This window comes from Eucalyptus grandis, chromosome 3, assembly GCF_016545825.1.
Source record: "Eucalyptus grandis isolate ANBG69807.140 chromosome 3, ASM1654582v1, whole genome shotgun sequence".
NCBI lineage: Eukaryota > Viridiplantae > Streptophyta > Magnoliopsida > Myrtales > Myrtaceae > Eucalyptus > Eucalyptus grandis.
The window spans coordinates 33696549-33716564 of NC_052614.1; the positions used below are offsets into that span (position 1 = coordinate 33696549).

Below are 20016 nucleotides of genomic sequence, written 5' to 3' on the forward strand. Positions count from 1 at the left end.
CGCGAAGCTACAAACAGAAGTAGACGTTCAACCTTTTCAAGGTGTCGGAGAAAGATTAAGTCTGGTAATTTTTCAATGTCCCTATGCCAAGTGATATGCATCTTGTCCAAGAACTCCAAACTATCAACACCTCCAGTCGATTCTTGCAACCTCTGGCAACAAATTTCCTTAGACATTCTAACCGTTGAAAAATCCAGCCTTTTGATGGACGAACGATATCCAGCTCTTCCGGGAACTAGGCCTCACATATTAGCTACATTAAAGCAAGATGCCATCTCTAATTGCTTGAGGCAATTTGATAATGAGAGGTCCATTGCACAGATGGCTACTCAACTCTTCCCAGCAATTCAATCTGTCAAGGCCTCAAAAGTCAACTATTTCAATCTCAATTTAAATCGTTGGAGATATCAATGCTTCAGGACCATATTATTTCAGTCATCTCATAGCGTTCTTTGAGCTCCAATTCTGGTCTGAATTCAAACTTATTGCATTCGCAAATACGAATCTTTTATTGTCTCGGGGAATTATCTGGGAGGCATGCCAGCCATGAGCATGACTGAAGAGTGAGTTCCTTCAAATGACTTAGACGGCATAGTTGCAATAATGAGCGACTCTTGCAGGCGACTCGCAGTGTTAATTCTAGGAAGCTCTGGCAGCAATTGAAGCTTGTAGCAGTACCCTAAATCAAGCTTATGGATGCTTTCTGAAAGCAACTAAAGCTGGCTGCAACCCTGCAAACGAAGGTGTTGGATAGAAGAAAGATTTCCAATGCTATCTGGCTGGTCAGAGAAGGGTGTATACTTTAACTCGATCCTATTGAGGAAAGACGAGCAACCGATTCTCTAGGAATTTCCCTAGCAATTCAACGCAGAATAAGGCACTAAACTCTAGGAGCTTGACCAACTTTCGAATAGAACTGGGAAACTTTCTTACCTAACTAGAAGCAAGCATCACGAGTCGTTAAACTCTGCAAATTCCCTAAAGATTCAGGTAACTCTGTAATGCTCGAGCCGGACAAGTTTAGTTTGGTTAATGATTCCAACATTCCCATTAAGTCGAGGATCGTTCTCAATGAATTTCATAAAGATAAATAGGGCAGTTTCATAAGGGGGCCAAATACTGAGCAAAAATAAATAAATAAATGAGGGAGCCGATGGCCTCCCGATATTGAGTGAAATTTCTACAGAAATTCAATCCAGGGTTGACAAATTTACAAGATGGCTTATTGAGTCAGGCAGCCCACTAATAACTAACAATACTTGCCATTACGCCTCTCCAGCTTCTTCAGAGAACCTGAAAATGTATGAATTTCTCGTATAGCTGTTCCATCTAGAAGTTCTTTTAATTCTTCTAATCTACCCAATTCTGTAGGTAGGTCCACTAGATTCTTACAGTCACTCAATTCCATGGAAGCAAGGCTCTTGACCTTTCCAATAGAAGAGTGAATTCATTCCAATGAGTCGCAACATTCAAGGATTAGAGTCTCCAAATTTGTAAAGGCTGACAGGTCAGGAGTACATTAGCTTGAGAACTTTTAGCTGCTTTGCCATCTGGAGGAATGAAGATATTTCTGGATTAGTATTGAAAACAAGCCGACTTCCAAATACAGAGAAGAGGATATGCTTTTCCATCTTACCATGATCTAACTCCATCTTCCACAGTGCTTTGAAGTATTACTTTGCGAAAAATCTCAGGTCAACCAATTGTTCCTAGATGAAAATTGTCTGCGACAAAACAGAGGGAGGACAACTCTTCCACAGAAGCCATCTTAATTCAGATAATAATTACATACAATCTCCAGTAAGATTTCACCTCTTACTACAAGGAATGTTAAGTTCAACAAATTTTGAAACCGTTCACCTTTGTATATTCAACAACCTTGGTCAAACTATCTCATCTGTGCATCTCTCTCAAAACAAACGGCCCAACCCTTTCCAGTAACCTAAAAGTAAAACACTGGATATCATTAGTATTGCATCATATGTCTGAGAAAAAGTTCAGGTCAACACAATCTATATAACATATTACTTAACACATTTACTCAAATATGAAGCATAACACATGAAACTATATCTGAACATATCCACATCACATAGACAACTGCAGACCATAAAACAAGCACAATAAGAACAGTAACAGACATAACAAACACAAGGACTGCCAAGATTAGAACTTATGACCCGTTCTCATCTCATTTTAGACACATATTTTTTCTTTAAAGGTCAAGCTGTTAAAAGCAAGCCAACAATAAAGAGTCACAAAACCAATTAAAAGGAAGTGATTATCTACTTTACGATGATAAAGCATCTGTTTGGTAAAGCTGTGGCTTTGTTGTAGTCGTTCGTGTTATGACTATGCAGTGAAGCACAGTACTTTATGTGTTCAGAAATACATTTTTTAGAGCTGCAACATCCCTTTTCATCTCCAGATTCTTTAGATTTACAACTAGAATTTTTTTATAACAGTATTTAAAATAGAAGGGAAGAGAAATATCCCTAGAAACAGGAGCTTGCCATTATGCAATTTAATAGGTAAGTATTAAACAACAACAGATGCTACATATTGAATTAAATAAGTACATAAGAGCTAAGAGAGCAGGCAAAAATAGGTAGTAGATTACCTTATTCGCTTCTAGTACTTTCAAGGCTTCCTCAAAGATCCATAGACCAGTTCTTCTGCTCACGCTTCTAGGCACACAACGTCCTTACCAAGGCCTCTTAACTGACTATACCCTTCACTCACCAACATATGTTAACCCTTCTAGGCACAAAACGTCATCGGTGCACACAATGTCCTTTGCTAGGCACACAACATCCTAACCAAGATCTCTTGACTATATCTTTCATCACCACAATATGTTATCAGTTATTCAATTATCAAACCGGACAAATTTCACAATCCTCTGGCGAATGGGCTAACCATGCCAATGAAAAAACAAGCAATGTTGGAGAAAATTGTGGATATGCGTCATAACTTATCCTCAAAATCTTTTGGACATCTCTATGAGAGGTTTGTTTCTTCATTTCTGAAGCACTTCCCATATATTCTTGTTGAATTAAATACATAAATATGAACCTACAACTTGAAGTGTCCTTTGGCAAAATTACTATTCATGCCAATGAAAAAGCAAGCAATGTTGAGGAAAATTTATTGATATGCGTCATAACTTATCCTCAATATCTTTTGGACATCTCTATCAGGTTCTTTCCTTAAGTTCTTAAGCACTTCTCATATCTATTTATTAGATTAGACAGACAAATATGAACCTATAACCTCAAGAGCTAAAAGGAATCCTCCCGAATTTACCTTACAACGCACTTGGAGGATAGTCATACTTGTAGTCTAATCAAAATTCCACCTTGATCAAGTACAGCTTCATATCTAAATGTGACGATGATCCTACTTCCTGACGTAAACCAATTTTGTGCTTGGGTCAAAGCATTTAATCGATACTTATGATCCACGTCATCGAGAAGAATCATTGACAATTTTTTGAAGCGCAAATTCTCCGAAGGTGAAAGTGATTTTGCCAATGCCACCCATGCCATAAATTCCAATTCTTCGAGTACCATTGGAAGTAGTGTCCAGCAATCCCATAATCTTCTTAATATGATCATTATTTCCAACCAAACTCTCAGGAACATTTATCCGAAAACCTTGTCGAAACTCGCTCGGATCAGTTTCAACAACTATTATTACAAATTCTCCTCGGTGCCTATCCAAAAAACAACACAGAAGAAATTAAAAGATTTTACTGAATCCCATCGGACGACATCGCCATATCAGCAACATATTACGAAGGATTATGAACAAAACTATATTTCCATTCTACCAATAAGCTATCTAGGATTACAGCACCAAGATGTCATTGAACGAAAGTCAACAAGTTTAGATGCAGATGAAATTGCATACCCATTAACGATTCTCTCCCATTCCCATCCTTTCAAGAAGCTGACATCTCCGAGCACCTGTTGCCCTGCCTCCACATCCCTTTGCTCAAAGCACATCTCCTGTGAACGGAAGGCCTCCTGGAAGCTCCCCGTCAGGTGTGGCGCGTGCGAGCGCTCGACTCCGTCGAAGAAGGGCAAGACCACTTGTCCCGCGCTCTTCCCGTCCGCCGCCATCTGAACGAGCTGGCGGAGGCACCGTTTGCTGGCACCGCAGCTCTCAGAGAAGATGGGAATCGAAATCTTGGGCCGGGCGATCGTGTGCAGAAGCCGCAAGCCGACCCGGCGGCCCTAGTCTTGGAACGACTGCAGGAGCGTACTCTGGAACGAGGGAGAATATATACCACAATAAGTCCTCACCCTACTGGATATCTTGTAACATTTTCTCCATCGGCTCCTTTTCAAGTTGGAGGAACGGCATGGATGATCTCTCACTTCTTCAGTTTCAATGTAAAGCCAGAAAGAAAATTTTCAAATTCAGTGGTGGAACTTTCACGACTCCACTCAACATATAGTCCTACCCAAAAGTCAAACATCGTTAGGTGAGCCCCTGTAAATTATGTTGAATTAAATTTGCCATTCCGATGTCCGAGTGGTTTCCATGCCGTCTCTCTCTTAGCCTAAAAAGAAAATAATAAAAAAGGGAAATTGTTTTCTAACTTAAGAGAATAGTGTGACAGTTTGATATCATCACTCTACCTCTTTTGTCCAAAACGTCCTTAAAAAAGGGAAAATGTTTGCTAACTTAAGAGAACAACGTGACAGTTTGATGTCATCACTCTACCTCCTTTGTCCAAAACGTCCTTAAAAAAGGGAAAATGTTTGCTAACTTAAAAGAATAGTGTGACAGTTTGATATCATCACTCTACCTCTTTTGTCCAGAACGTCCTTGTACCTTTTGAAAAGTTACACTGATCATCCTTCTGGTGTTCGAGGACGGATTTGTTTGAAGTGACGCGGAATTGTTCAGCTCACGTGGACCTTTTGATTTTCTTTTGCTAGCGAAGGACTCTCTCCCCTTCCTCTCTGTCTGTGACCATCTCTGTTGCGTCACTCTTTTTTGTTCTACACTTGGTTTTCTTCTTTCTTCTCGCGACCGCCATAACCATAGATTTTGACTTCAATGCCAAAGCTTGTGGTAACCGCGTGTCCAAAGCTAGCAAATGCAAAGCTCCGCCTTATGGTAGCCACAGAAGCTCAAGCTTCAAGCTTGCAAACAAAGCCGTTCGACTCTCTCCTCTTTTTCTATCTATTGTGCCAGATCGCAATATTCATGGCCTTTCTCTCTTCTGTTCTCTCTATCAACGTCTCCTATCCATTTCTTCTCTTGCTGTCTCAAGCTCGTGGTCATGATCGCTTGAGCTTCGAACTTATAGCAAAATTAGCCAGAGCTTCCTCAACTTGCAACTGCCATGGCCAAGGAGCTAAGACTCGAGCTCTCATAGCAATGGTCACTCGAGCTTTGATGTTTACAGTCACGGTTGCTTGAATGCTCGAACTCTTGAAAGCCATGGCCATTGTAGCTTAAAGCTCCTAGCAATGGCAATGATCAAGAATCTCTTGGGTCAAGACATTCTATGTAGAGTCTCGTAGCCACCATGGACACGGAGTGGCATGATTGACATTTCTTAAGCCCGCAGCCATGGATGCTTAAGCTTGAGCTCATGGCAGCTATGGTTGCTTTGATCTTCGAGCTTGTGGCCATGGCCACTCAAGCTTTGAGCTCGTGGTCATGGATGTTGGAAGGGGTAATAGAAGTCTAATACCTTCATCCAAGAAGATAGCTAGGAGAGTACAAGTCCAAACCTATCAACATATCCAATTGAATATAACTTATTTATATTTACTCAAAAACTTAAACCAATTAATTATATTGACTAAGTAGGATATATGAACTGCTCCACACCACACCAAATATATCCCTCCTAAGGAAAAGTTGCCATCAAGACTATGTTAATACACCACAACTCCTATAGCCTAGAAACTAAGTTGGCCATCAGATTCTTTCATTGAGATATTCATCAAACACCACAACGGATTGGGGGCCCACTAATTAAAATCGACTCTAATATCATTTGTTAGGAGTGCACAGTAAAATTTAATACATTTATTTAGAAAGATTACTAATAAAGAGTTTAAATCCGAACCCATCAACATATCCAATTGGATTTATCTTCACTCAGAATCTTTAAAAATTGAGTTACAAGCCAACTTGAATATATTAAGAATGCATTTGATTCAGTTTTTCCAAGAGACTCCAAAACCTCTTAGGGAAAATTTGAGGTATTTAGCAAATTTTCCCAATAGACTTTAGGCCAAATAATAGCTTGGAAAAGTTGGAAGCTCAAGATAAGTGGGAACCCCCCAAACCCAACACACACACACACACACACACACACACACACACACACAGGTTGGAAGCTCAAGATAAGTGGGAACCCCCAAACCCAACAGAGAGAGAGAGAGAGAGACACACACACACACACACACACACACGCTCAAGATAAGTGGGAACCCCCAAACCCAACAGAGAGAGAGACACACACACACACACACACACACACACACACACACACACAGAGGTTGGAAGCTCAAGATAAGTGGGAACCCCCCAAACCCAACAGAGAGAGAGAGAGAGAGACACACACACACACACACACACACACACACACACACACACACACACACACACACACAGAGGTTGGAAGCTCAAGATAAGTGGGAACCCCCCAAACCCAATAGAGAGAGAGAGAGAGAGAGTTGGAAGCTCAAGATAAGTGGGAATCCCCCAAACCGCTCAAGATAAGTGGGAACCCCCCAAACCCAACAGAGAGAGACAGAGAGAGAGTTGGAAGCTCAAGATAAGTGGGAATCCCCCAAACCGCTCAAGATAAGTGGGAACCTCCCAAACCCAACACAGAGAGAGAGAGAGAGAGCTCGTGTCTAAGAAGAGGAAGAGAGTTATCTAATAGAAAGAGAATCTCAAATTCAAAGAAATTAACGAGAAAATAGTACATTTAAGTTCAAATAAAAACAACGAACGCAAAAAGACAAAGTTGAAAAGCTTGAACCTCAAGCCAACATGAATTAATAGAAAAAATGCCAAGTGCCCAAGACCATAAGGTGCAACCGTAAAAGGGCACATCTCCCAATTTCCTCTTTGAATTGAATGATGGTTTGAAAAACTCACATCTCTAGGTGACATGCCTAACGAGACGACTATAGGGACTGAACTTTCAAAGGCTCAGGAATTAGATTAAGCAAACAAAAGAAAAGATCGAGGGCTGCCCAAGAGAAAAAAATTAATAAAAAAGTCATAAATATATTATATTGGTATCAATTCAATCATAAACCTTTCAATTGAATCAATTTAATCATAAACTTTTTTCATATTAATACCAATTCAATCCATCCGATCAATTAGCCTAGAAATTGCTAACATGGCATGGTCGGCACTAACGTAGACTTTTTTATAATATTTAAATATATTTTTCGAATTTTTTTAATTTTAAAATAATTTTTTGATTTTTTTCCATTTTCACTTTCTTTGCCTTTTCTTTTGTCGGTGGCCATCGTCGGCCACCAGCCATAGTCACGGTTGGTGAGGGCGGCCTCACTAGGCCACGCCTAGATGAGGGCCGGCCTCACTAGGCCACGCCTAGACGAGGGCGAGCACCAATCATCCAACCGTAGCTAGGCTAGGCCCTCCTCATCAAATTTGGTGAGGCCAACTCTCGACCAAGCCAAGGGAACCTCACCATGCCTCGTCTAAGCGAGGATTGGCCTAATCAAGCCTCACTTGGGCAAGGGCAAGACCCGACGACCCTCACCTGGGCAATGGTGAGGTTTGGCAAGGCCAACCCCCGCTCAAGAGAAGCTTAGTGAGGTTGCATTGGCTTGGGCGAGCAGGCTTGCCAAATCTAACAAGAGGGGACTAACTTGGCCACACCTAGACAGTCAGTGCTCACCCTCACCAGCGAGGGTAACCCAAGCTAGGCTAGCTCTCATCGGCCATGACTATGGCTGATAGCTGACAATGGCCATTAACCAAAGAAAAGGCAATGAAAAGAAAAAAAAAGGAAAAAAAATTAAAAATTCAAAAAAAAATCAGAATATTATTAAAATATTATTAAAATTTCCATGTCAATATCAATTGTGCAACGTTAGTAATTTCTAGTCTAAATTAGGCAAGTGGACTAAATTGATATTAATGTAAAAATGTTTAGGGCTAAATTAGTCCAATTAAAATATTTAAAACTAAATTGATATCAATATAATATATTTATGACTTTTTTAGTACTTTTTCCCTTGCCCATATCGTTATCTCTTTCAAGTTATGCTTATTTGGCAAAACAAAGAGACTTTTATAGGTATTGTATGGATTAAATGGACCATAAGCACTAAATTGTAAAATTTCAATCATTTGACACGTTCCCAATTTTTAGGGGTGAATCAATTCAACTCATTCAATAATCATCACAATTAAAAAATCGAATTTTAGCGGTTCCACTACGTTGTTCCATTGATAACAGATGGTAACCATATGAGATTGAACTATGAAATAATTAAGTTATAGTAATATGAAAGCATGTTGGTCATTGGATAGACAAATGAAAGTTAATTTCTTCATTAACTTGCTTATTTTCAGTGTGATTTCTTGAATGTATTTGCAAAACAGCAAAAACAAAAAAGTTATGCTCAAACATTTCAGTACTCACCAATCTTATTGCAAGCGTAATTGTCTAATCAAATGAGGATCGTATTTATGGTCGAACACTTAAAACTTTAACAAAGATATTGGTTAAATGAATTAGCTTAATCAAAATAGCATTTATCCATATAAAATACAAAACGAATACGAATACGATATTGTCTAAATCAAAGTAGATGTTAATCCAAAATTCTAATTTAGGTCAAAATAGCATTCATTCGTCTATTCATTTCAAGACGGAGAGACGAAGACTTTAAATTATGTAGAGCCGCTTACAAGAAGTCCTGAAAATTAAGGAATTTCAAAAACATGAAACTTTCAGATTTAGGTCATCAAGACATTTATCAGAATTTCGGCCAACATGACTTCGGAAAGAGATCAAGATTGTCAAGGATTTTTTTTTTTTTGGTCGAAAACGGGGAATTTCTTTCATTCCTTCATACGATAATTACAAGACAAAGGTAAACATACTTCGGAACATAAAATGTCCCTAAGAGGCTGGGGATGGTAAGACACCCAATTGAGAGGGAGTTTTTTGGTTTGATGTGCTTTTGCTATCTAATCGGCGGCTCGGTTTCCTTCCCGGGGGCAATGAGTTGTCTTTACTTGGCTGGATTGGGCTAGGATTCTTTTTCCTTCTTGGACTATGTTCCTCACGTCCCAAGGTGCTTCTTCCTGGCCCATTATGCTCTCCACTACAATCAACTCGTCACCTTTATAGACATAATCTATTTTTTCCTTTTGACTTCCCCACATATGAGCCTCTTGGATTTGCTTCAGAAAATTCAGACCTTTTACAAAGGCTAGGTTTCGCTTGAAGAAGGGTTGCAGCTCGGATCTCGCACGCGAAGCCTCTTTCCACCATTCCACAAGAATTTTTTAGGATCCCAGCGGTTGAGCTTGGGATTTTGCTCCCCACCCAAGATGCATCCACATTCAGCTTCAGGTTTGAGTTTGTTGGGGACAACCATTTCGTGTCTTCCTTTCTTGATTTGGTTTTTGATCTGCTGTTTTGTGGGTTCCATTTGAGGTATGTGATGGCTTGAGCTCTTGCCTCTTCTAGTATGGCTATGGGATTCGGCTAAAGTCCTCGGAAGATCGCGTTGTTCCTCGCTTTCCACATAAACTAGAGTATCGTTGCGACTTCCTCTACTGTAGGTGAGGTTTCGGTAGCTGTCCTTGGAGTTCAACTGCTATCTTCAAAGAGATCCGACAGCCACTTGTCTGCTCTAGGGACATTTTGTAGGCTGTTAAAACTTTGCAAAGTTGGATCCGACCATATTCCTCCTGTCCAGCGGCATGAGAAGAGCAAGTGTTCAATTGTCTTAGGGTATTTGGAGCAGAGTGGACATATTGGGTCCGGTAAGACTCTTCTCTTGTAAAGTTTTTCACGTGTTGGTAGGGCATCTTGACATATGCTCCATAGAAATGTGCGTATTTGGGGGGGGATTAGGATATTCCATACTTTCATCCATAATTGTCTCATTGGCTGGAATGAGGTTAAAGCTATGTTTGTAGCTGCCTTGGAAAACTTGGATCACTCATTGTTGTAGCCGCTCTTGACTATATAGTTTCCAGTTTTGTTTGCTGTCTAGTATAGGGTGTCCGCCTTGGGGGAAGGACTAATGGGGGTTGCTAATATCTCCTCGACGACTTTTTCTGCATAGAGGTTCTGTAAAGTTTGCTCTTTCCACTTCCTTGTGTTGGTATTTATCAGTTCGGCCACTTTGTGTGGCTCATCCCTATTTGTAGGACCGCCAATTATGCCAGAGGGTAACCACTTGTCCTCTCGGATTTTTATAGTTTTACCATCCCCTACTACCCATCTAAGTTCGAGCTCAATAACTTCTCTCCCAGTTAAGATACTCTACCAACCCCAGGAAGGTCGAAGTCCTCTTTTGGCTTTTCAAAATTCCCCATCCGAGAAGTATATACCTCGAAAAATCTAACTCCACAGTGTTGAAGGATTCTGACATAACCTCCGAACTTATTTACCCAACATAGCTCTATTCAAGGTTTGCAAATCTTTGAAGCTTAAGCCTCCTTCATCTTCCCGGAATTTCATCATTTCCCATTTTTTCCAGTGCATGTCATTTCTAACATCACTTTGTTTCCACCAAAAAGATGCAACTCTCATCTCTATAGCATTACAAATAGAGTTTGGTATCTTGAAAATTGACATGGCATATTGGGGAATAGCTTGCACTACACTCTTTATTCAATATTTCTTTACCTACTTTTGAGAAAAAAAATTATTTCCATCCTTCCATCTTCATATTAATTCTAGCCAAAATCCAAGTGAACATGTTTTTCTTGGACTGACCCCAATCGAATGGCATTCCAAGGTACTTCCTGGTCTTCTCTATAATTGGGACGCATAGTTCTTGAGCCATATTCCCCTCCAAATTCTGTGGATAGCCACTACTGAAAGTGGTTCCAAATTTATTTAAATTGACAGCTTGACTTGTTGCATAACAGTATTTGTTTAGAATTGCTGCCAGACTTTGACATCCTCTAACCGTTCCATCCAGAAAGAAGATAGCATCATCAGCAAATAATAGGTGGGATAATGTTAGGTAGTACCTGTTTAGAGTTATTTCCCTTAGGCTTCCATCCACTTGTGCTTTGTGCATCAACCATGATAACACATTTGTCACTAATATAAATAGATAAGGTGATAATGGGTCTCCTTGTCTAATGCCTCGTGTGGGGGAAAAACCCGCGTGGGTTCTTCATTCACTTTCACGCAAAACGATACCATTGTGACACATTTCATGATTAGATCGACCCATCGTTTGCAAAAGCCCATTTTCAGCATACAAACTCTCAAGAAGTCCCATCCAATTTTGTCATACGCCTTCTACATGTCTAGTTTAAGAATGGCTTGGAACTTCTTCCTGCTCTTTTTAATCCTCATTTAGTGCAACACTTCCTAGATTATGAGAATGTTATCTTGAATTTGCCGGCCTTGCACAAAGGTGCTTTGTTCTACTGCTATTATCTCTTGGAGCCATGGTTTTAGCCTATTAGCCATCACTTTTGATATAATTTTGTAGCTTAAATTAAGAGGCTTATAGGTCTAAATTAGCTGATTTCCTCAGGGTTTTTAACCTTAGGAATTAGAGAAATATGAGTCATATTTAAGTTTGGGTCAAGGGTACCTATGTCAAAGAAGTTCTGAACTAGGTGAAGTATATCTTGATTTCTTCTCAATAGGTCCTATAGAATTGCCCATTCATTCCATCAAGCCCTGAGGCTTTTGTTGCTCCTAGCTGGAATATGACTTCTTTAACTTCCTCCATTGTGATGTTGGCCATCAAGTTTTCATTAACTCTTCTCCAATCGAACTCAAGCATTGATCAAGGATAGGTTGGAAATTCCGGGGTCCTACCAATTCATATAAGTTTCGATAGAATTCCCTTATATGACTTTTAAGAGAATTTGGTTCTCTACACCAACTCCTTTCATCAATCTTCAGCATTGTTATCCTGTTCCAATGCCTCCTCTAGATTATTGTTGCGTGAAAATATTTAATATTTTTGTCACCCCACTGCAACCACTCAATACGTGATCTCATCCCTAATACATTTCTCTTGTTTCCATAGCTTTTCCTAGCTATTCGACTATATCTTGGCTTTCTTTTTTACTGATGGCTGCCCCTGGTTTGTTGTTTATCTCTATCAATTTCCCTTTCAGCCCTTTGATCTGGTATGATGCGTTGGAGAACTTTCCCCGACTCCATAATGCTAGCTTCTTTGATACTTCTTAGATTTTCTCTAGGAAGCTTAACGACTAAAACTATTCCTCTTGCAATGTGCTTCTTATGATTTCCCCACATTCATGTTCTTCTAGCCAATAAGCTTCAAACTTGAATGCCTTTTTTCTTGTATTTGTAATAAATATAAGTAGAGCATAAGCGGGTTGTGATCTGATCCCGCAACAGGTGGTGCTATCACTTCTGTATTTGGGAAGGCCGCCCTCCACTCCATAGTGCGGAACACTCTATCAAGCCTTTTCCTTACTAGTGCATCACCTTCTCTCTTGTTTGTCCACGTATAGGCACAACCTTTACTCTCCATGTCCATGAAGGAACAGCCATTTGTGAACTCTCGGAAAGCCACAATTTTGTGATGATCGGCCTCTCTCATGCCTTCTTTCTCCCAATTATACAGAATTTCGTTAAAAAATCCCCCATACATATCCACGGGAGTTGGTTCATAACATGAAATTTTTTTATTTGTTGCCAAAGTGCTAGCCTCTCTCGAAAGTTCGTGGATGCATGGAAGAATGTGATTCTCATATGTTTCTCACTTTCCGGTTCTTTGCACTTTAGATCAATAAGTTCTTTCGAGCTGAAATTCACTTTGATTTCTACCTCCTCAAGCCACATAATAACCAAACCTTCTACAATTTCTTCCGATTGTACAAGATAAGAATGTGGGAACTTAAGCTGTCTTCTTACCCTTTCCACTAGCAACTCTTTGTTTTTTGTTTCCATTAGAAAAACTAGGTTGGGCCTTTCTTGAGCCACTAAGGTTCTTAGCTCTTGAATCATCAAGGGATTGTCCAACCCTTGACAATTCCAGCTCAAAACCCTCATGTCATTTTCGGTGGCTTATTCGGCCTAGCCACCAGAGCTCACTCCTTCCCTTCTCTTATCACCTGAATAGGAGTATCTAATAGCTCCACCTCATCTATCAATGTTATGGCAAATTCTTGAATCATCTTCTGCTTCTTTGTTCTTTTAAAAATCTGCTTTTTCTTAACGCTTGACACCTTGGTCTTGTTAACTTCAGCAAAGGGTGGTTTGAATATAGCTATTTGCTTGCCTTTGCTTATCTTTTCTACTACATTTTGAACTACACTTTCCTCATGCTCAGATAGTACAAGGTTGTAGATCGTTTTTTGCTTCTAGTTAAAACTGGCATTTGAGCTCCTTCCTCTCTCACAACAATTTCCATGCCAGCTGACTGGATTTGCATATCAGGGACTTGATTCCTCTTCTTCTTGCTGCAGGTTAATCGCTCCATAGAAAGCCTCCCAATGTGGACTTTTTTCTCTTACTTGAGCCTTCAGCCAAGGTCCATACTTTCCTACTTTGTTCTCAGCCCATTTTGTTTGCTCATATGGGATTTCTTCACAATTTGATGCATAATGGCCTATTCTTCCACATGAATAACAGTAGTGGGGTAATCATTCATACTTAAATTTCACCCATAACATTTTTTCTCCTAATTTCACAATAGTTCCAGATCCAAATGAGCCGTTAAATCCACTTCAACCTTCACTCATCCTGTTTTATAGGGACCTCCCTTTGTTTGGAGTTAAATTTCCAGAACCTTTCTTATTTTTGCGGCTAAGTCAGAATAAACATCTTCTAGGATCCATCCTAGGAGTATTCCTACTAGTTGGACCCAAAATGCACACTTAGTGAAATCATAGCAATGCTCTGATATATCAGCCACACATTGTTTCAATACCAATAAGTTGCTTGCAAAGGACCACAGTCTTTGATTTATGACTTTTTCTTTTTCAGCTTCTAATTCAAACAAAAACAAGTAAAACCCTGGTTCTTTTTGGTTGCACGTCATTATATCTGTCATCCAAGCCTTCTTCATGGTATTTTGGAAAGCCTAAAAGTTCACATTTGGCTTGAAAAAGAGCTTGCCATAGAGGGTCAACATACATTCTCTTCTTTTTTTCAACTGAGATTTCACATCTCACATTCACAACATCATCCTCCGACCACAAATGGCCCAAACTTTTACATAGCGCTGCAAGACGTATTTCAGTTTCATTTTCCTTCTCCATGTTCCTTTCTTGTGGATGACAGAAGGAGAAAACTTATTGTTAAAAGTCAGGTTTACAACTTGCTTTGAAGGGAGCTCTTGGGGGAGAGTGTCGCCGAGATGCTACAACCAAAGCCCGAAAGGAACTCTTGTGGATGACAGGGTAGGTTCCTGTGAAAAGTTTGGATTTGTCCAACCGCTTAATGGAACAGTGCCACCAACCCAAGTCGAAGTCTTGATGCACCCTAGCCTTGGTTCTGGAATGAGTAGCTCGGCTGAATTTTGGAGACTTCCTTTCCAACTGAGATCATGATGCGCCCTAACCATAGAAGCAGATGGTCTTGTTGCAGTTCAGAGGAAGAAGTAGTGGGTATTCATAAGTTAGGGTTTGGGATTTTGAGGAGTTATAGGTTTTTGGGGAAGAAAAGGTTTCCCTTTTTTGAAGAGGATGATGCTATCCTCCATTGTAATGTAGCTAAAAGAGATTTCAGGGGGGTTCTTGAGAGTTGATGATGCTATCACCCATTATAGGGATAGGGATTTTCTCTGCCCAGGTGGAGAGGGAACAGCTCTTCCAAGAGAAGAGAGGATCGTCAAGGATTTGAGATCAAACAACTAAGGCCTCCAAATTATGCTTATATATGGAATAAAGAAAGTGCAATCTAATTTGAGATCAAGACATTAAAACCCTCTAATTGCATAAAAAGAAGAACTAAAGTTCGTGCTATTTGAAGATTTGTTTGTTTCACAAAAGATTAATAATTTACAAAAAAATGTTTTAAAAAAAGTGACCGCTTATGTTATTTAAAAATAAATAAACGAAAAATGTTCTCTCCATCCACAAAAATTATTAGACATAAATTGTTGTTTATTATTGAAAGTGCTAGTATGAACACCTAAATGGAGTGAATATGTGTAAAAACAAATTTTACAAAATGTAGTAAAAACCTTTACTTTTAACTTGAGTTTGAATAACAATCGACTTTTGAAACTGAGTTTGAAGAGCAGCAAACTTTGAGCGAGATCGGACTTTAGCAATTAAATAGAACTACGAATAAAAAAAATGAGTTCAGGGAAAAGAATAAGAATAAAGATTTTATAATGATTCGGCTTATATCAAGCCTACGTCCACTCTCCCACGCTAACAGCCTTCATGGCTGGATTCCACTATGCAATCAACAAGAGATTATAACTTTGAATACAAACACTTCGTAATAAATCACACTATCTCACTAGGTCACTTTTTTTGTATTTCTCTCACGATCATAAACGTTTAAACTCACAAGAGATAAGTGTATCATTGAAGGTTACTCAGATTTTGGAATTATAAATTCTACGCTTTCCATCTCTTACTTGTTCATCAGTCATTGATCTCCTTAAATACTCATTCACTTCCAAACTAACCGTTGGATAGTATCTCGATGATCGTCTTCTAATCTACCAATTGGACAGATCTGTATTTAGAAGATTTGGTGGCCGTTAAGTGATAAAAGTAGAATCCCAAATTGATTCTGATCGTTCATATAAACAGAATCTTGGTTTCCACAAGTAAAGCTTCTTTGTATAAAAGTTCTTATCTTCAAGATCTAATTGTCAATCAGTTAGATTGAGTCAATCAAATCAATCTTGATGTAGAATCCAAACCAGATCACTAGCCATTATATGTTTGAGCTTGTATTACATTCTGTCGAATCTAGATGTAAAGTCTGAGCGCAACAGACTTTACAATCTGAGTTTGAGCATAATTTGCTTCTGAACAAATTTAGCTTTAAGGTTTGGACATAGTCTGAATAAGTTCAACTTCAGCATAGAATTTGTCTTCTGGTTCTTCATTCACGTTTAGTCTAGAATTTGTCGGAGTTGACAGACTTCTAATATAGAACAAACTTTGGCACTAAAGAATGGTAGTCTTCAGACTTTGACACAGAAGTCCGGAAATCTTCATAATATACTTTGAACAAGTGTTAAGTTCAGTCTTATGGCCATCTTCAGACTTTGATAATATCATTTATATGTTCTATTATCTGCATAGTCTGTTACTCAACAATTAAACATGTTAGTAACCTTTGATTTATTTTGTCATCTTCAAAACATCATAAAGGATTTCCCTAATAATCTTCCCATTTTTTATGATGACAAAATAATCTCCGAATATGCAAATGTGTAATCATGCTTTCAAAGATAATAATAAATCAAGGCAATCTCAAAGAATAATGTAATTCAAGATAGCAAATAGATTGAGCATAACAGTATATAGAAAAATAATCGTTGCTCAATAACACATATGCATATTTATATTCACTCCCCATTTTGTCATAATCAAAAAGCGATAACAATAGATATAGTATCACGTAGAGAATATAAAACGATAACAAATGTGTCTTGCATAATTTCCAAAAATCAGCTTTTATAAAGTAAATCGAATATTAAAGATATGCAATATAGCTCACTTCGATCATATATATCAGCAAATATCCAATAAAAATCAGGAACGCATTATAAAATTCACTTTACCGCTTTTGTCGTAATAAAATGATAATAAGAGATTTGTTGATGACAAAAGGTAATAAAAGATGCACTAACCGGATATTGTAAAACTTGGTAAGTTCTAACACATTTACCTTTTCCTTCAATATCACAATCAATTCAAAAAGATTTTTCCATAATTGATTAATGCTCCCTCTCAATTTGTTACCTTTTTGAGATGATCACGATTCTTTCCTTTCTCTTGAATTCACTTTCTTCCCCTGCAAATTCAAGCTTTGTAGATATTTTTCTGATTGCACCAAAATTTGTGTAGATTCGCAATCATTTTTACCTTATTGAATTTCCTGCAATGCACTCATTTCCTTTTTGGTATCCATCAATTTGGATCCTTCCATTTCGTTAGAGCAAAATATAAAATCTTCATAAATAATCAAATATTCTTTCTAAACTCATTATAATAAAGTATTTAAGAAAAGAATATCTTGCACAAAAATAAATTCTCACTTAGTTCAAAACACAATAAAATTAGAATAAAATTCTTGAATATTTAAGAAAAATATTTTGAATAATAAATTAATATTACGTAAAGCATATTTTACTTGGAAAAATATGACAAAATCTAAGAGTATAAAACCAAACCAAATAAATTCATTTGTCTCAAGCAAAATGATCACACATATCATGTCAAATCTCAACGCACGAATCACAAAAATAAATCATACGATTCTTTCTTCAATAAAACAAAATATGATCATTATAAAATCTCAATCAACCAATGATGTATCGAATATCAAGCATACTAAGAATTATGTGCCAAAAAAAAAAAAAAAAATACATTCCTTACCAAATTCTCCTTCTCATCTTCCTTTATTTCCTGCAAAAACAATTATCTTTTCTTTGGTACTAATTTTTCTTGGGTCTAGAGAGTTAGTAAAGTATGTTATTTTGACCAAATCTTTCTTAATAGTTCTCCAAACTTTAGGACATTCTTTCTCAAAGTGTTTCGAGTCTCCACAATTTGAACACTTGAAGTCATTTTGGATCAACAGGTTTTACAAACACTTTTTGAAAATGATTTTTGTAAAATGCCTTTGGAGGTTTTTTTTTTCTAAGTCTCTTATTGACTTTAGAAAAATCTATTAGAGAATCACTTTCCTTATGAAAACCAAGTCCCAACTTATTATAGTAAGATACTTGTATGGAAAGGATATGCTCTAATGTTTTTGAACCATTTGAAAATTTTGTCAAAATATTTAAAAATTCATTTTTTTAAAGAATCATTTTCTTTGACAAGTAAATATCGACTTTCTTTTATTTGTAGAATATCTTTTTGCAAAATTTCAAACTTTTCTTTTGAGAAAGATCCTGTTGCCTAAGACGTGAATTCTCCTTTTTTAGTTCGAAGATCATTTTAAGAAGATTTAAGATTTAAGCAAAGCTCATTTATATACTTAAGAACTTTGATATGAATTTTTGAATGGCTTACCTCAATTTCCTCATCAGATTCTGAGTCTGTGTTTGAATCAAACTTTGATTCTGAGTCTATGTCTAAATCAGACTCTGATTCCGTATTTAAGTCTAAGTCTAGATATGCCATCAAACATATATTTCCTTACTCATCATCTTCTTTCATTGTTCTTTTCTGCCCATTCTGCTTGTATTGTCTTCTTCCATCAAATTTTCTTCATTTTCTACTTAGCTTTTGAATTTCTTGATAATAAAAGCAAGTTCTTCGTCATCCATGTCATTTTTTGAGTATGTATCATCAAAATCAATGTTAGTTTTTAAAGCGATGGACTTTTTACCTTCGGGATCTTCATCATTGATTTGTTCCATTTCATAGGATTGAAGAGTGCCAATCAATTCATCAACGGAGAGTGGCATAATCCTCTGAGTCTTCCAGATTGAAGTCTTGACATGATTCCAATCTTTTGAGAGATCTCGCAAGAGTTTGTTGACCTTCATTGGGGAAGAAATTGGTTAACTTCGATATGCTAAACCATTTACAATTTTTGTAAAATGACTTAACATATCTCCAATCAAATCTCATTGCTTCATCTTGAAGGATTCATATTTGTCGAGTAAAATGTTTACTTTTGTTTCTTTTACACGATCAGTCCCTTCATATGTAACATAAAGTCTATTCCAAACTTTTTTTCTATTCTACATGAAGAGATTATGTTATATTCACCAGAAGATAAAACACAATATAAAAAATAAATGGTTTTTGCATCAAGCGCTTCTCTTTTGGACATCTCCGTCCAAGACATAAGAGCCGGGAGTTTGATTTCTTTGTCTTTGCCATTCTTATTTGATGTAGACACAACAGTGGGATTGATTCCTCTTTCCACAACATCCCATTGCAAGGGATCTCTAAATCTTAGGAATGCCTTCATTTTGTTCTTCAACACATATTCTTTTCCATCAAAATATGATGGCCTGGTGTTACTTTGTCCCTCCATAAGTCCTGGTGCCAAGATACTAACCATAAAAGATATTTAGCTCAAAAATAAAAACACTTTTATAAACCGAGCAGTTGACTCTGATACCAATTGAAAGTGCTAGTATGAACACTTAGATGAAAGTGAATAGATGTAAAAACAGATTCTGCAAAATGCAGTGAAAACATTTACTTTTAACCTGAGTCTGAATAACAACAGACTTTTGAAACTGAGTCTGAAGAGTAACAGACTTTGAGTGAGATCAAACTTTAACAGTTAAATAGAATTACGAACAAAATAAAAGAGTTCAAGGAAAAGAATAAGGACACAAATTTTATAACGGTTTGGCTTATATCAAGCTTACGTCCACTCTCCCACGTTAACAGCCTTCTTGGTTGGATTCCACTATGCAATCAACAAGAGATTACAACTTTGAGTGCAAACACTTAGTAGTAGATCACATTATCTCATTAAATTACTCTTTTAGTATTTCTCTCACGACCACAAATGTTTAAACTCACAAGAGACAAGTGTATGATCGAAGGTTGTTCATCGGTCCTTGATCTCCTTAAATACTCATCTACTTCCAAACTAGCCATTGGACAGTATCTCGATGATCGTCTTCTAATCTATCCATTGGA

At 37.7% G+C, this 20016-nt stretch overlaps 1 protein-coding gene and 1 long non-coding RNA gene across 3 annotated transcripts; one reads left to right on the forward strand and one right to left on the reverse strand.

The window, feature by feature from the left end:
• Window positions 1-1104: 1104 nt before the first annotated feature.
• LOC104437277 (disease resistance protein RPV1) lies at window positions 1105-4427 on the reverse strand. 2 transcript variants are annotated; one of them, XR_005549638.1, is made up of 4 exons: window positions 3913-4425; window positions 2621-3715; window positions 1637-1942; window positions 1105-1550 (listed from the first exon to the last, which is right to left on the reverse strand). XR_005549638.1 is itself a non-coding variant. In XM_039309072.1 (3 exons), the coding sequence occupies exons 1-2, from the start codon at window positions 4122-4124 to the stop codon at window positions 3466-3468; spliced, it is 462 nt and encodes a 153-aa protein (XP_039165006.1). In that variant the 5' UTR covers window positions 4125-4427; the 3' UTR covers window positions 1105-1550; window positions 1637-3465. The 2 variants fall into 2 exon arrangements, 1 of the variants encoding a protein (XP_039165006.1); XM_039309072.1 differs by having other exon boundaries at window positions 1637-3715; window positions 3913-4427.
• Window positions 4428-9428: 5001 nt separating this feature from the next.
• Window positions 9429-14940, forward strand: LOC108958562. Its single transcript, XR_001985809.2, has 3 exons — window positions 9429-10020; window positions 13675-13739; window positions 14492-14940. It is a non-coding gene; the product is annotated as an uncharacterized LOC108958562 (long non-coding RNA).
• The last annotated feature ends 5076 nt before the right edge of the window (window positions 14941-20016 follow it).